Below are 16777 nucleotides of genomic sequence, written 5' to 3'. Positions count from 1 at the left end.
AATAAAGAAAAACACTTTAAAAATACAAACAAGGGCTTAAAGACATGGAGTTTCAAACAGTAACATACACTTGATTTTGAATTTAAAAGATAAATATTCGATTTATCTTGAATAATAGCACAATATTCTTGTGCTATTACTCACGATAAGACTTTCCAAAGAAATCTTTCTAATTCATTCATGCTGCTTTAAATCAACCTTGAAAATCAGTTAATGTCCCTAGCACCCTAAAAGCAGTGTACTGGGGGGAGAAAAAACCCAAGTATTCTGCTGCAGATGAAAAAGTAATGAGCAGACTCTATACTAAGCCCTTCAGTCCCCTCTGCTATCTGGTTCTCATGGCAGCTCTCTGTATGCTATTGTCTGTCACCAGATGTTAGTCTGTTCTTGGTCTGGAGGTAAGGGGACAGGAGTGACATGAGGAGGAGGAGGATGGAGAGTAAAGTGGGAATGCTCCCCGATGCAGATCCAGAGGGACCATCAGCTTCCTACTGCTGTGTAATGTTTCCTGCCTTAGTGCACGTCCCTGCCCCAGCTCGCCGTACCAACCCCAAAGGCCTCACTGCCGGGAGAAGAAGATATACAGCTCTGGGGTGATGTGGTCTCAGGCCACGGCTGGAAACATTAGGATTTATATATGCCTTTTACACATACGCAGTGAAAACAACTCATTGACACAGCCGAGAACAACAATCTTTGAAGCCTCAATTTTTTCACCTCTAAAATATGTGGTCCAGATGAGTTACCTCTGGATTCCCTTCCAGACTTCAGACTCCATAATTCAATCTGAGGAAGTCCGATAGATTTGGGTTTAAGTTCTGACTCTGCCAATGTGTGCCTCTCAGCACGTCACTGCACCTGCATGAGGCTTCCGCTTCCTGATCTGCGACGCGACGCGGTGCCCCTGTCCTAGAGAGCGGTTTCGGGGTGATGACGGAGATGAGCACCCAGGACAGGGCTCGGTGCCTGCCATCCATGCAACACCCGAGCACCAAGGACCCAAGGACCTCTCTGTGGGCCAGGGCACCCGAGCTTGGCCCGCTTCGTCTAACTCAAGGAAAGAACGTTCAACAGATCTCTACGCAGATCTTTCCCAAAGAGGCCTAAATATCATTTCAACTTCATTTTTGAAGAATTCATTAGGTTTTTGTACAAGATAGACATTGCAAGATGGCATTTATCAGAAGCATTAGGGTTACATTTTTGCTTGTTAGAGACATAATAGTTTCCTTCCCTAAATTTCCCAGGATACCTGACTCCTAATGTTGATCTTTAATCACGCATTCACCATGGCCTCAGAGCCGAAACATAACATTTCAATCAAGTGCTATTTGCTGAAAGAAATCAAGCTTTAGAGCGAGGTATCAGGTCCCTGGACCACACCATGGTGTGCTCATCAAAAGTATTAACCTCCCTCAGGTTTGCTGTAACTGAGCAGTGAGGTCATGGGCATTATCCGAGGACTTATGCTTTTCCGACCCTGATATAATCTACTTCATCATTTTCATCTGTACCTTCTGGCTACGTGGAGAACTCTACTTGAACACTATCTTCCTCTGGAAGCCTCACGGGCCAACTAACCATAATACTTCAGTTTTTATAAACGTTCTGTTCTTTTTCTTAAGCTGGACAAAGTAATATTAAGAAAACGTTCTCATGATCCCGTCATTGTCCCTAATGGGGTTAGAGGATACTATGGCTCAGACCCCAGCTCTTGGTCTCCACTGATTTCCACAACAAGATGGACTTGTTCTCTGATTTAAATATCAGCGACTTCATCAGAGTGATTTTGACATTGAAGAAGCAAGTATTAGAATGAGGACAGGCTCACTGAGGACAGTGTGCAGTCCTTTTACCCCCTAGCACGCCTTTTAGAATACAGGGGAGTTAACGTGTGTGCGCAGGACTGCTCAGATCAATGGAGCTTATTCAGCTAGTTTACTAGACACGTTGACAGAAGTGAACAGTACTGACCATCTTGTGGACCAGAGGCGAGTGAGAGGCAGTATTATTCATGAACTGATTTCAACTTGGAGCTGCATGGAGGGACTTCTGACCTATTAACAAAAGAGTCAGGTTTCTCTGTTTTCGGAAGCGTGGGGGAGTAGAAAACACATCGCAGAATTAGGAAATTAAAGAGACCTTATTCAAATCCTATATGCCACTTAATAGCTGAATGACTCTGATCAAATTAACCTAACTTTACCAAATCTTTTCTCCTTTCAAACATGCAGAATGATAGCATCACAGCAGAGTTGCCATGAGATTACAGATAATATACGGAAAGTACCTAGCCTGGTGCTTGGAACGGAGTGATGCATAGCAATGATAACAACGATAATTAATAATAATAATAACGTCAACACAGAGAGATAATAAGGGGTTATATTAAGCAGATCAATTTCATATGGCTGATTAATTTAAAATGGGGAAATCATTTTATTCTTGATAAATATAATTTTCTTTCATGGAACACATGTTTCGAAACATGAGGATCATTGGGAAAGTGATGATGGGCCGAGTGTCCATCCTGGAGAGAGTCTGGAATGGAGTTGCAGAGAGCGCAACAGGAGAACCAGTGCTGGGTTCCAGCTGCTGCTCTTGGTTCCACTGGAAACAGGACGGCCAACGAGCGCTTACAATGAAAGGGCAGGTCTAAGTGCACTCTGGGTTCTCCTTTAGCCCCCATTCTCCAGGATTTCGGCTCACAAATGCAGTAGATTTGACGTGTAAACTTACTCTGCCAAAATCATCTCCATTATTCCCCCCAAAGACCATGGAAGACAACAAAGGAAGACTATTTCTAATTGTTTTTGAACCTTAACTTTCACATTTACTACCTTGTAACCTGTAAGGAAATGCATCTTAACTTTTTGGAAAACTCCTTCTTTCTACTATAATCTCATTATTTAAAACTATTTGTGTAATCTTATTTTCAGGGGTTTTTAATTTCATAATAAAACTCCAGCTGAGTTGAAATTGAGCATGCATGCTCTTAGCCCAAGAAAGAATCCTGTGTAGTGAACAAAGTTTGAACCCACCAAGCCCGTTTAAAAGCAGAAATCAAAAGAGCTGGGAAGAGAAATAACAGGGGCAGTGAGCAAAGTGCAGAGAAGCATGAAGTCAGGGTCTGTGGGGTGGAGCTGCCAGGCCCCCTCAGGTCACACACACACATTGGGTACACGGGAGCCCCCGGTCCCTTGTTCTGAGGGATGAACCAGGAAACCTGACTTTGATCCCAAACATGGAGGAAGCCAAACAGCCCCACGGCATCACAGGAGTCTTGGAAACCCCACAATGCAAGAGTCTCCCTTTTACACCCCTCTCTGGAGAGTCAGTCGGGACTAGCAACCATCATAAAGGTTTTCAGGGCTGTGAACACGAGGCGATGGATTTCTACAGGCTGGAGATGAGAGGTTTGGGGCAATCTGCCAACATGTCCCGTTCCCAACAAATCTCTAAGGAACAGTGATCTCAGGGTCAGCTGTCGGGGTGGGTCTTTAGCCTAGAACAGATGATGACAAGGTCCTAGTTTCATCGACACATCATGTTATATTACTGTTTATTTCTCACCATCATTTTAAATTTATGGTTTTCAATTTCTTTAAAATCCTGTGCCTCTTGGAAGACCACAAAGATTTACCCCAGAGAACCCCATCAGCCCTGGTCTTATTATAAGTATCTCCGTTCATCTCGTTTCTGTTATTTAAGACAAAGACCCAAGTCACGGACGTTTCCCAGGCAGTAATTGTGCGTTCCTGTTTGCAGGCTTACTGTGACATGGAAACAGCTGGAGGTGGGTGGACAGTTATTCAGCGACGTGAAGATGGCAGTGTTGATTTTCAGAGGACTTGGAAAGAATATAAAGTGGTATGAATACTCTTTAAACCATCTGAAAATAATTTTCTTTGCAAAAACTAACTTTGAGAATGTGCAGGAACTTTACCACAAATCTAAAACCAACCAATGACTTTTGACCATTTTTTTTAACCAAAGGGTTCTTTTTAACTGGTGTTTCAGTCTCCCCGTTAAAGAATGGTCCTGCCAATGTGATGTAAACTATATATCAAAACAAAGGCATGCGAAAGTTAGGCTTATTTTTAACGGTGGGCTCAGCATTTCTTGGTAAACTGTTTCATAGTGTTTCACACGTCTATAAACTGAGCTGTTTATGATATTGGTGGTTCCCCAAGTCGTTCTAATTATTCCAATACTAATTTCCTTCTGGTAACAGCTTAGTTTCCTAAAACCGACCTTTTAAAAATCTTTCTTATATGGAAGACCCCAAAGTTTCACGGTACGGGAAGGGATTTCTGTTGAATATTGAACGGTTATTCCGTGTCAAATTGATGGACTATTGATTTCAAATACATGAAGAAAAAATAAATGAAGTAAGTGAATTTTACAACTTGGATTTCAGGGATTTGGGAACCCTTCAGGCGAACACTGGCTGGGAAATGAGTTTGTTTCACAAGTGACTAATCAGAAACGCTACGTGCTTAAAATACACCTGAAAGACTGGGAAGGGAATGAGGCTTACTCGTTGTATGATCATTTCTATCTCTCAAGCGAAGAACTCAATTACAGGTAAGGAAATTATATATCACTGAAAAAAGTTAAAGGATTTGCTGACTCCAGAAAGTCAGAACCCCATTGTATTAACCAGAATCTAAATTACTCATAGGCTACCTTAAGGGGGAAAAACATCTTGTTTCTTAGAGTTCTTTGCTGCCTTTAGGTAAGTTTCTCTAGTTTCAACATTCTAACTTTAATTTCAACAATATAAGGAAGGCTTCATGAGGACAGAATTTTGCCTGTTGTTTCCTGTGTATCCTCAGGGCACAGATGAACCCTGCCTGGCAGATAATGGGCCTTTAACAACTATCTGTAGAATAGGTGAATGTTGTGTCCCTATTATAAAATGTCATGCCAATATCACAACAGATGTATACCCATGACTATATTGTTTTCTTCCAGAAGGTTTTCAAAGTTAAATCTATCTTTTTGAAGTTTAAACACATTCAACTGTTATGTTCCATCCCAAAGTCAGGATGAGTTGCCAAGTTCAAAAGAGGAAGGATTAGATGGGCAGTAGGTAGCAAGACCCTCTGCCCTCTGCTATAGGAAGACCAGCTGATTCACAGCACTGCCTCAGTATTTACCTACCTCCTCCCACCCACTGGACACAGCTAATCTTGAATGTTCCAAGAAAAGCACGGGCAATTTTGACTGGGAATTTACTCTTTGGCTCTAAAACGCCCAGAGAGTGGAGACAGAGCAAAGGGATCTTTACAACCTGTTGTGCCAGGCAAGGGCAGTAGGCACGTGCATCTGTGCTTTACAGGGAGAGGGGCTCAGAAATGCGTGTCGACGGCAGGGCAGAGCAGGGCGATGGGGTGCCCGGTGGCCACACGGGAATTGGTCTGAGAAGGCACAACACAAGGGTTCAGGCACCAACACACCCTGAGGGAGTCTAGAGAGCTCGGGCTGGTGGTGTTTGGGGGTTTTGGTGATCACGGAGCACACGTTATGAAACACCAACTCTGAAGTCAGAAATAAACAAGTGAAGTTCCATAGGAACATCACAGGCGACAGGCATCAACTGGCCCCCGTCTAAATCCCACTGATGCCCGACTCAGACCCTCTGTTCGACAGAAATTCCAAGATCTGAGTAGTTTGGGAAAAACCCAGGATTTCGAAGTCCTTGAGCTGGCTTCCTTGGGAAGGCTCACAGTGGACAGCATGAAAAACGGGCTGAAAGCCAGCTTACTGAGAGCCACCTGAGAACTGCACAATGTCCAGTGTCCTGCTTTATAAACAGTGGACCGAAATTCAGAAGCATGTTTTGAAAACAGATAGCGTACGACAAGCTTCGACACGACTTTTAAGAAGTCAGTGAAACAGCCCATCAGCTCTCGTTACAGAAAGAGCCGGCTGTCCAGGGCCGACAGGAGCTCAGCTGAATGAAGAGATAGGTGTTGGGGCCTCACTGCAGCCCAGAGTTGACTCCACAGATCAAAACTTCAATGAATTTTTAGACATGAGTGGTTGGTCATTGTTTGACCTCCAAGCTAAATATTTTTTCAACTGGCAACAGTTAGGAATCTACAACACAGGAACTAAAAAAAAAAAAAACAAAAAAACACAAAAATTAAGGATTAGACTGTTTATATAAGAAGATTTTACAATATGGGTCATTACCCTTGTATGCTGACATTATAAAAATATTTTAAACTGTGATGGTTCTTAACAGATATTTCCTTTAGAAGTGCAATCAATTTTTGGATATGCCATTTTAAAAAGCACACAGTTGTTTAAAGCTCAGTTTAATTTACTTGGCAGTATAAAACAGATACTACACTGAAAAAATTATTATCCTAATAAAACATGTCAATGTGATAAGAAAACTGGGATGTGACTAAAACTTACAATAACTACAGATGTTTCAGAATGCCAATTGTATGTAGCAGCTAAGTTGTTTTTCACTAAAGGAATTTTTTCCCAAATGTAGGAAAACTGAAAAAATACATGTTATATGAAGGGATAAATGCATCAATAGAGTATGATTATTTTTACTAAAACTAAAAACTATTTGTATATTAAACCTTAAGAATTGGTCACTTTTCACAAACATTCTGGCAATTCTATACAAACACCGAGATTTAATTATTAAACGTTGGCATTACCTCTCCCTTCACTCCACTGTGATATAAAAGCAATGGGTACCAATTTAAAGTAATTTCAAGAACGTGGCTATTCTTAATAATCAAATTTTACAAGAAGGCAACTTGAAAACAATGGGCTAGACTCCCCTGACGGTGCAGTGGTTAAGAATCTGCCTGCCAAGGCAGGGGACACGTGTTCGATCCCTGGTCTGGGAAGATCCCACGTGCCGCAGAGCAACTAAGCCCATGCGCCACAACTACTGAGACTGCGCTCTAGAGCCCACGAGCCACAACTACTGAAACCCGTGCTCCCTAGAGCCCGTGAGCCACAACTACTGAGCCTGCATGCTGCAACTACTGAAGCCCACATGCCTAGAGCCCGTGCTCCACAACAAGAGAAGCCACCACAATAAGAAGCCCACGCAGTGCAACCAAGAGTAGCCCCCGCTCAGCGCAACTAGAGAAAGCCCATGCGCAGCAACGAAGACCCAACGCAGCCACAAAATAAAAATAAAAAATAAAATAAAACAATGGGCCACACAGCAGAAGGATCTAAAAAGATACAACTCTTCTCATAGAGACTCATAAAACATAGTACTCTCCCTTCTTTTGCTTTGGGGAAATTTAATGCGTTCCACTAGAACTGAGATTGTTCAAAGGAGACAGGAGTTCAAAGGAGGAAAAGCACGGGGAGTAGTTCATCTCAGTCCCACCTACGATTAATGAGAAGGGCCTGGACAGAAATTAAAGTGTTTCAAAATCCCAATGGTGAGGAGAACTTACAGGAACGCCTTGCAGCAGGTATGCAGAGGCTGAGCTAGGGCCCAGGGTCATTTCTGAAGCATGAGGATAACCCTGAAATTCAGAAACTCGGTCAATGCCTGTGATGAGGCTTCCAGAGCTACAGTACTACAAACAATTAAAAATCTGAGTTACCAAAACAAACGTTACTCAGGACCAACGCTTTATGGAACTCATTGGATATGCCCCCGTGCCCCTCTTTGCACAACTGCCTCCTCGATAACCAAGCGCCCCTGTGAAGGGGTGCACCAGCGTGGAGCCCTCACAAAGGTGCAGTCCCAGCTGCTGTCAGTCCCAGCTCCACCACTTACAGCGCGTGACTGTGGACGAGCTCCCGCCTCCAAACCAAACCTCAGCGACCTTACGTGTGTGTAAGGGGGCGGGTGACGCCTGCCTCTCGGGGCTGGTCTGGGCATTCCGTGCACAGGCCCAGGAGAGCGAGTGGCACGGGCGGGTTAGAGACACGTCCCTGGAGAACCTTTCCTCTCGGCTCCACCTTCTGTTCCAACATGAATTCCAGGAGATTCTATTCCCTCCCAGATAGCTGTTAGCAAATGTGAGCAGGTGTTACCAAGATGAGCGGCGTCGGCAGGGCTTAGAGTACAGCAGGAGGGTCCCTGGGACGGGGAGACCCCCACGCCCCAGGTCTCCACACTCCAAGTGCCATACTGTGACGTGGAGTTTGACACAGGCACCCGCGTCCCCTGGACCCTGCTCCGAGCTCCGGAGCCTGTCTGCCTGGGGCTTTCCTGGAGTCGGGCTCACAGACCTGCCCCTGCCCTTCTCCCCTCCTCCTTGGCAGGCACATTGCTGGGGCGAGCCAGATTTCTGCAATCTTCTAAAAGCCTGGGCTATTATCTAGGGTCTAACTTAATAGGATGCTTATTCTTTCTCAATGTCTGGCAGGTTTATTATAATACTATTCAGAAACAAGGCAAAGCAGCCACAAGGGTTTGTTTTTCCACGCAGTTCACTAGATTTCTACTCCACATTCAGTGGTCATCCCTTGTTGTCTGCTGTCCTCCCCACAGCCACCAGTCATCCTGGATTCTCACTTCTACAACATACGGATGATTCCTGGAGACGTGGAAAGAGGATCCCATCACGATGTGTTTTCCCCTCTTTTGTTTACCTAAAAGCAGCAGGAAAATAAATTACAGGGCCCCGAAGTCCCCGCTGATGCTTGTGCAAGTGATATGCGTTGAAGGCTTCATGAAAACATTCCTCTTTGCCTAAGGATTTGATGATAAGTTGGTTCCTGTTTATACCAGCGCAAAAACATTTTGTCCAGAGTATGCATTAGTGCACTAACCAGCATAGCACGTGTTTCTGTAGAATGAAATTCTTCATTGTAAAAAACTTTCCACTGTGATAAATCAACCACCCAAGCCAATTATGTTTTGCCTTTTTTTTTTTTTTTTCTTTGCATGCTTACAGGATTCACCTTAAAGGACTCACGGGGACAGCCGGCAAAATAAGCAGCATAAGCCAACCAGGAAATGATTTTAGCACAAAGGACGCAGACAACGACAAATGTATTTGCAAATGTTCACAAATGCTCACAGGAGGTGGGAAGACTTTTCTCTCTTCCTATTTGTATTGGCAAGGAAGGATTTCATAGAGGGAAAGGTTGGCTCTTTGGACTTCAACCTGTGATTGGTGACAATGTCCAAATTTCATAAATAGACTTACTTGCTCAATACAGGGAGATTGGTTTTTCACTTTTTCAGACTGTTGAGTTTTACACACGAATGTGATATTGAGCTAGAATTGTCAGCAGGCCAACTGTGTCTCCTCAGGACCTACCCCTGGCAAGGAGAGGGGCCATGTGATACTCAGCAAGCTCTCTGGAGTTTGTGCTGAGTATCAGATGTTGGCACGATGGTTTAATTCCATTCTGCTTTATTAAAAAGGTTAAAAATTAAAAATGGCTACCAAAACAGTGATATAGATTCGTTAGTATAGAAATGTTTCCTATTAATAATTTATTGTTCAAACAAGGATTTTTCAGTTGTCTTTTTTTTAAGTATTTCATTAATATACAGCAAATACTAATAATGCACAGAAACTAATTAACCAAGCTCCTTTTCTGTGCATCAAATTAGAATGAATGATTGTCCAGTTTAAGGCCTTTATCTACAGGCTCTTCTTGCCTTCTATCTTTCATGTTAGACCTCTTAAAAAAAAACAAACAAACAAAAAGAAACCATACCCATAAGAAAATGTGATATAACAGTCACTTAATGGCCAGATGAGTTTTCAGAAACGTTTCAGAGTTTAGTGACAGGAACCAACTGTTAGAAAACTTATTCTTCCGATTCCTAAAAGTTTAAACGTGGAATAACCAAAACCAGTTAATTGTGATTGAGACCAGGAAAAACGTCGGGCAAATGCTGTGGAGTTAGTTCTTAAAAACATTGAAAGGTTGAAATCAGCAACAAAAATTCTGCCAACAGTGTAGACTAAATGCAGAGGCAAACAGGAAATTGGCAGGGTTTAATTTGTAGAGACCATGAATTGTATCACCAAAAATTCATTCATTACTCACCCAGGAAAACCAGAGGAAAGAGCTGCAGTCAATGTATCTTATAAATACGAGGTACTGCATAAACAAGTAAAGGGTCTAAACTTGACATGTGTTTGTACTGCAGTTAAGAATCATTTACGGACAAAAGGAAGGATTTATTTACAAAAATAATTTGAAACCCAGTAATTTTCAAGTCTTTAAAATGATACTGAGAGAATTAGGCTCCATTAAGAAAATCAGTCCTATGGTTCCTTAGAGAATATATTTCATGTATAAATATATGTTGGTGACATATATTTGTTGGTTAGGTCCTCCCTATTAGCCATACTTACTTCAGTAATTATTTCGACCAGAGAAAGCTATTACGCTGATTGTGTAAAAGCTGCCTGTCTCTCCCATCCCACCACAGTAATCCTTTCTGAAGCCAGCCGGGGGAGGGGGGGGAGAAGGGGGGAGGGGGAGGGGGGAGGGGGGGAGGGGAGGGAGCGCGCCGAATCCTTCTTCCTGCCTGTCATTCCCACACTGAGCCCAGCTGTCCACGCAGAGGGTGGCGGTTTTCAGACCACCCGAATGTCAAGAGCTACTCAAGAGAGTATCAGTGCATTAATAACCAAGGAAACAACATATTTACTTACTCAGATCAAGATTTAGGGCTGAGAGTGGAAGTGGAAAGGAGATTGGGGAGAAGAAACGCAGCCCAAGAGAGACAGCAGAGCGGTCCCGACTGTAGAGGTCAGATTCCAAGCCGTGGTCTGGACCACAGATAAACCAGCCTAATGACCAGCTAGATTTTTGCCTAGACAGTAAATTCTATAGTTGAGTCAGACAACAGGCTCCGGAATGGACGGATCTATAAATCTGCAATATTCTTGAATATTTTGAAGGTTTATGAGTCACACACACAAATGTCTTATCAAATCAACATTAATCTGAATCAACTCAAGTCATGGAGCTGTTACTATCAGGAAAAAACTTAGGCACTTGGATGTAATAACTGGTGATCACATTCCAGTGTATAAATAATATAATAACTGCATCAGAATCCTCTTTAAAGAAATAAAACATGCCCTACCAATACCTGTAACGTTCACATTATTTATTTCTTTTACTAGGTATGGAGAGATCGAGAATAGTTATTTTTTTCTGTATTTTAGAATTTTATATAAATGGCATCATACCGTATGTGTCCTTCCAACACAATCTTTCAAAGATTTACCTGGATTAATGCTTGTAGACTGAGGTCATTCCTTCCCGTCCCAAGCCCCGGGCCTCTAGGTAAGGGTATTAAAAGCCCAAGCCTAGTCCTTCAGGTGTAGGTGCGGATGCCCACTGCCCCGCCACCGTGCCATGCAGCGGCCTCCCAGGTCCCCACCTCACCTTAGTGCCCGCGCCACTGTAGCTTTACATCTCCCTTCTGTCTCCGGGACTCACAGGTTGCCTTTTTATCTAGCTCCGCTGAGTACTTGAAATTTGGGGTTACGTTTGAAACAAAAAGACTTTTTTTTTATTTAATAAATTTATTTATTAATGGATTTTTGGTTGTGTTGGGTCTTCGTTGCTGCGCGCGGGCTTTCTCTAGTTGCGGTGCGCGGGCTTCTCATTGCGGTGGCTTCCCTTGTTGCGGAGCACGGGCTCTAGGCACGTGGGCTCCAGCAGTTGTGGCTCACGGGCTCCAGTAGTTGTGGCTTGCGGGCTCTAGAGCACAGGCTCAGGAGTTGTGGCTCGCGGGCTCTAGAGCGCAGGCTCAGTAGTTGTGGCGCACGGGCTTAGTTCCTCCGCGGCATGTGGGATATTCCCGGACCAGGGCTTGAACCCGTGTCCCTTGCATTGGCAGGGGGGGTTCTTAACCACTGCGCCAAGGGAAGTCCCCAAAAGACTTTCTTTGTTAGGCGGAGGGGAGCCTGAAGCAGCCTGGTCCACCGTGTTGCTGGCACTGGATGGAAGGTGATCCTGGGCCGATGAGAGCCACCCATCGATTCTTTGGGCTCTGACTTTTCCACACTTCCAACTGTCCTGTGGGTCTCCTAGTCACGTCTGTGGGTGACTGGCCCTTTCCCACAGCACAGGGGAAGAGGAGTAAGAAAGTGCGTAAAAACATGTGCCCCAGGGGCTACGGTTCCGCCAGTGTAGAGGTGGAAAACCACACTGCCACCTGCCAGGGCGGCCCCCTCCACTCTCAAGAAGGCCCACACACACCTGCTTAAAATGAGCACGATGTGACTCGCGGATTAGCCAGGATTTGTAACTCCGCGGTGAGATAGGGCCACCTGGCTCCTAATTCCTTCTGTGTTTCACTTTCACAGGCTGGTGGTTTGATGCCTGTGGTCCTTCCAACCTGAACGGAATGTACTACCCACAGAGGCAGAACACAAATAAATTCAATGGTATTAAGTGGTACTACTGGAAAGGGTCCGGCTACTCGCTCAAGGCCACGACCATGATGATCCGCCCAGCAGATTTCTAAATGCCTGCGCACACCTGAGGAACGGTGTCTTCCAGTTTTCAAAGACTTAATCCCAAAGCTCTGGAAGACACAGCTGCATGCTGCCTCCCTATCCAGCTCGGACAGACTGACCGCGCTCCAGACCGAGGGGACCCGCGAACTCCCAGTTAGAGCCCCATCAACGTCACCCCTTAAACCCGCATCACTCAACGAACCGAAGCACAACCCCCAACGAGCCACAGCCTGGCATGGTGACCTGGTAGAAAGCCTACGGGAAGATAAATTTAAGCTTGCGAATGAGACTGACAATTTACAGGCTCTGTTGTCACAACCAAGAATGTTATGTGCGAGTCGATCAGTAAATAACTGGAAAACAGAACACTTATGCCATATAGTAGAGATAACCTTGGAACTGCATTCTTCTGAGCACTGTTTATAGACTGTGTAAATATCCATATGTCCTGAATTCAGCACCACTATCGTAATTAAAAGGAAGGAAAAATTCTCGAAGCCATAAAAATATACTATATATTCAGGGATTTTTATGAGAAGTGGTTATTAGCGGTTTAATATTTGGAGAAGGAAAAACATACTTAACGCATTTTTACTCCTCCTCGTAGGTGCTTTAAATTTTCATTTTGAGAACAGCATATTTGCATAGGCATTGATAGGTTAGTTTTAAGTTAATGCTCAAATATATATATTTCAAGTTTCTATGGTGAAAACTTTCAGGATCTCTGAAATTATTAATAGAAACGTGTTCTTTTAGTATATATGAAGATTGTACTATTTTCTTTCAGCCTCGCTGTTAAATATGAAGGGATTTTTAGTAATTAAATATAACTTATTAGGTGAGATGACCGCATTTAACGTTTATGATATTTACAACATTGTAATATGATTCTGAAACAAATGATTGTGCCTTGTGACAAGGAAAATCTTGACTTCTAATGATGAAGAAAATTATACATTTAATTTCATGACAAAGAGGCTTTCCTATATTTTACTCACTATTCTAATACAAAAGTCTTTTTTCTCTTCTACTAAGATGTATTTTAGGGAAGTAGGCTACAATGTAGTTTGTGGTTGAGAAAACCCTTCCATTTAAAACACTTACAAAGCTATACTTCTCAAGCTGGATTCACCCCGGAACTTATTTAGGGGAAAAAATAATTTGCGTTAGTAACATTAACTTAAATCTTACTCGGCTTAAACCACCAGCAAATTTTTAAAAAAAAGAAAGAAAAGTGTTCTGGGGCGCAAAACCAAAATCTGATATTTATAGCATATTCAAATGTTTACAGAAAATTTTGAGAGCACAGATTTAAGCTCAGGACTGCGAAACCTTAAACTCCTAGAGTTTTAACTCCATTTGAAGTTTTCATCGTACAATTAATACTAATGAACATTTGAGTAATGCTTCATAATTTGGAAGCAATTTCTCATATATTCGCTTTTGAGTCAGCTACTAGGACGCTTAGAGCCAAATTTGCAGCCAGCGTTTACCTGTGTCTGTCTTCGCCTTATACTGTTCTACCACTATTTTTTTTCTTTATTCCATTTTTCTTATCTAATTTATTTTATCCCCACACCCCCCTCTTCCCAGCTTAGTTTTATGACACTCAGGTGTTGCTGAGTTAACTTATGGACTCTGGACAAGTCAGGCCCTCTGCTTTTCCACCATGCTGCACTTTCCAAACAAATATATTAATGAGAACATAACCTCCCATCCCAGAACAGGTCCTCTTATTACATGTAAGAAGGCATCATAAAGTTAACAGAGGTTGAATTTATACACAGCTTTGTATCAAGCTAAAAAACATCTGATAATAAGAAAATATCACCGCCTCAAAAGGAACAATAAATTTCCATGACATCTCAATGACCACATGACAGACACCAAGGTGGGGAAATGATAATACAGGAAAAATTGGCAACAACACACTTAATTTATATTCACTTGCCCACGTAGGCAGATAAGGTGAGTTTCAAAGACAAACCTTACTATGTTATTCAGAGTTACGTATACTCTCTCATGACAGCGAGTGGGGGAGAATTTGCATTTTTACTTTACACTTCAACTCCTTACCCGGTATTTCAAACAAACAGTCTTGCTGAGAGGAATTTTTTCTCTCCTTAAGAAAACATTTATAAAGTCCAGAGCAAATCAAAACAGCAATCTCAAAAATGAAAACAAAAACAACCCAACAACTAGAAAACCACAGCGACTGGAGGGCAGAGTTCAACTTCTCACTATGTGATAGTCATATGGCATACTCAAACAATTAAAAAACATGGAGACCACTCACAGACTACAAATCATCATTTACCTTTCAGGTATTAATCTTTTGAAAGGATAAAACGTCACAAACCAGTTAACATTTGAAAACAAAAGCCAACTTCTGCACAATCCTGCTTCCAACTAAATCTGAAATTACCTACTTATTAATCTTTAAAACAATTAGAACCTGGAACTTTCCCATTAAGCATTTGAAATACCTGAAAATCAGTAAAGCTGAAGCTGAGTTTCAGGAAAAATATCAAAACAGAAAGACCACGTCATAATGCTAGCAGGCCACAATTTTTATACCTATCACTTCTATCTCTGTTAACAGTAACAGCATTATTTTTTGAGGCAGTAAGCAATATATAATTGTATCTTCTCAAGAATCTAGTCTTTTTTCATTTTTGTTTTTCTCAATCCTGAGAACTTTTATAATTAAATTTTTTGAGATTACATTTCTCACAACTTTTTGAGGAATGTCCTCACATTCTCACATTTATTCTCACAAACACACAAAATGTGTTAAGTTCTGCAAATATGTCTTTTTAGTTATAGGCATAATTGCTCTTGATTTAATTTAAAAAACTTGAGTGTATAACTATGCTAATAATGACTTCCTGAAAATACCAAATTGTATTTACCACCATAAAATAATATGTGACTTACAGGAGCTGCAGGGAAGTAGTTTGACTGTTCGAACGGTTCCTCAGAAATCCGATGACCCATTTCCAAAGACCACAGTACCTATAAGTGACAAAAGAAGCAGAACATTTTTTATAGACTTATTAGGCTTTTAGTGGACAATAAACCATTTTGAAGATATAGCAAAACCAAAATAAACAAACAAAAAAACCTTAGCAGTAACTACATACTACATTGATCTGAAGTACATGTGTCTTGAACACCAAAGTGCCATCAGAATCTTCAGGTTGCAAAAATGTTACAAATATTAATAAATGCTTGGTTAAGAAAAAAGTCTCCTGATGGCTAGAAGTCTGGGTTATTATCCTAGTGAGGATAACCACCCTGTTTCTAAACATATGAAATACTACGTCTTCCTAAATTCCAGTTTCCAATTTAAGGAGTCATTATAGACTACCCTTAGTAAATAATACAGAGTTTTATTAATTTTAAAAACCCATGTATTAGGAGAAGATAGATCATAAGCCTAAATTCAAAAAGCAAACCTTTTGGTGTGTAACTTTATTTCTATCATTAGCTAATGTTTTTAGGAGAAGTTCTCCACATACATGTTTGGAAATCCTTCTCACACTTTGGAAGAGTAAAATGTCTCATAAACAAGCTTTCATCATCATCGTTAGAACCCACACATTTTTAAATAATCAAAACAATGTTTTCATTTTTAATTCAACATTTGAGATTCTGCGCTCATCTCTACTCTATGACCAAACTCCTTGAAAAGCTGTATGTTTCTATGTACCAGTAGAATTTTACAACTAAAATAATCAAGCTGAATTACATAACTCACACTGATCCTTTTATCTGCAATTTCCTTCTTTGTTACATTCAGTAAATCCATTTTATTTTTTTTGGCCCTAGAGTTGCTATGTAAAACTCAAGGGTTTTTTTGCTGAATTACCAGGAATGAGGTATAAGTCTTCCTTTTTGGTAGTTCCTAAAGTTCAGAACCATCTATGGGCTATCAGTCTGAAATATTTCCTTTTTTATATATTAAACCTAATACTTATCCAACATGAGACAGCAATGTTTTGTTTCTAAGAAAAAGTGAGCATGATAATGGAATAAAGACAAGAACGGAATACAGAATCTGAATGATCATTCTCAGCACTGGCCCGGATCTTACTTTCACTAGATGCATTTACTTGTTCAACAACTATTTCTTTCTGCTCACTATCCATTCATCTGTGAACAACTTATTGAGAGCCTACCATGAATAAGAGTCCAAGCTGGGTCCTGGAAACCCAAACCCAAACCTAGAAGGGTTTACCCTCTTGCAGGAGGCATGGCAGCAACCAAATGCTGGTTCCTCCAAAGCAGGGCTGTGCAAACCTGTGGTAGGAAGCAAACTAACTCGG

The 16777-nt window shown here is 41.7% G+C and overlaps 2 protein-coding genes across 10 annotated transcripts in view; one reads left to right on the top strand and one right to left on the bottom strand.

Annotated features, from left to right (window-relative positions):
- Nucleotides 1-13913, top strand: part of ANGPT2 (angiopoietin 2) — a 55298-nt gene extending 41385 nt beyond the window's left edge. For 2 of the 3 annotated variants that reach the window (XM_007188961.3, XM_007188960.3), the window contains exons 6-9: nt 3769-3870; nt 4421-4587; nt 8904-9034; nt 12297-13913. In XM_007188961.3, coding sequence (XP_007189023.1) covers nt 3769-3870; nt 4421-4587; nt 8904-9034; nt 12297-12457 — 561 coding nt within the window. In that variant the 3' untranslated portion in view covers nt 12458-13913. The remainder of the gene's footprint in view (nt 1-3768; nt 3871-4420; nt 4588-8903; nt 9035-12296) is intronic. The other variant, XM_007188962.2, reaches the window with a different exon arrangement.
- MCPH1 (microcephalin 1) overlaps nt 1-16777 on the bottom strand; it is a 273679-nt gene that overhangs the window by 154711 nt on the left and 102191 nt on the right. For all 7 annotated transcript variants that reach the window (XM_057537235.1, XM_057537232.1, XM_057537231.1 and 4 more), the window contains one exon: nt 15387-15464. In XM_057537235.1, coding sequence (XP_057393218.1) covers nt 15387-15464 — 78 coding nt within the window. The remainder of the gene's footprint in view (nt 1-15386; nt 15465-16777) is intronic.

Source organism: Balaenoptera acutorostrata, chromosome 21 (genome assembly GCF_949987535.1).
Source record: "Balaenoptera acutorostrata chromosome 21, mBalAcu1.1, whole genome shotgun sequence".
NCBI lineage: Eukaryota > Metazoa > Chordata > Mammalia > Artiodactyla > Balaenopteridae > Balaenoptera > Balaenoptera acutorostrata.
This window is presented reverse-complemented; position numbering and strand designations above follow the sequence as displayed.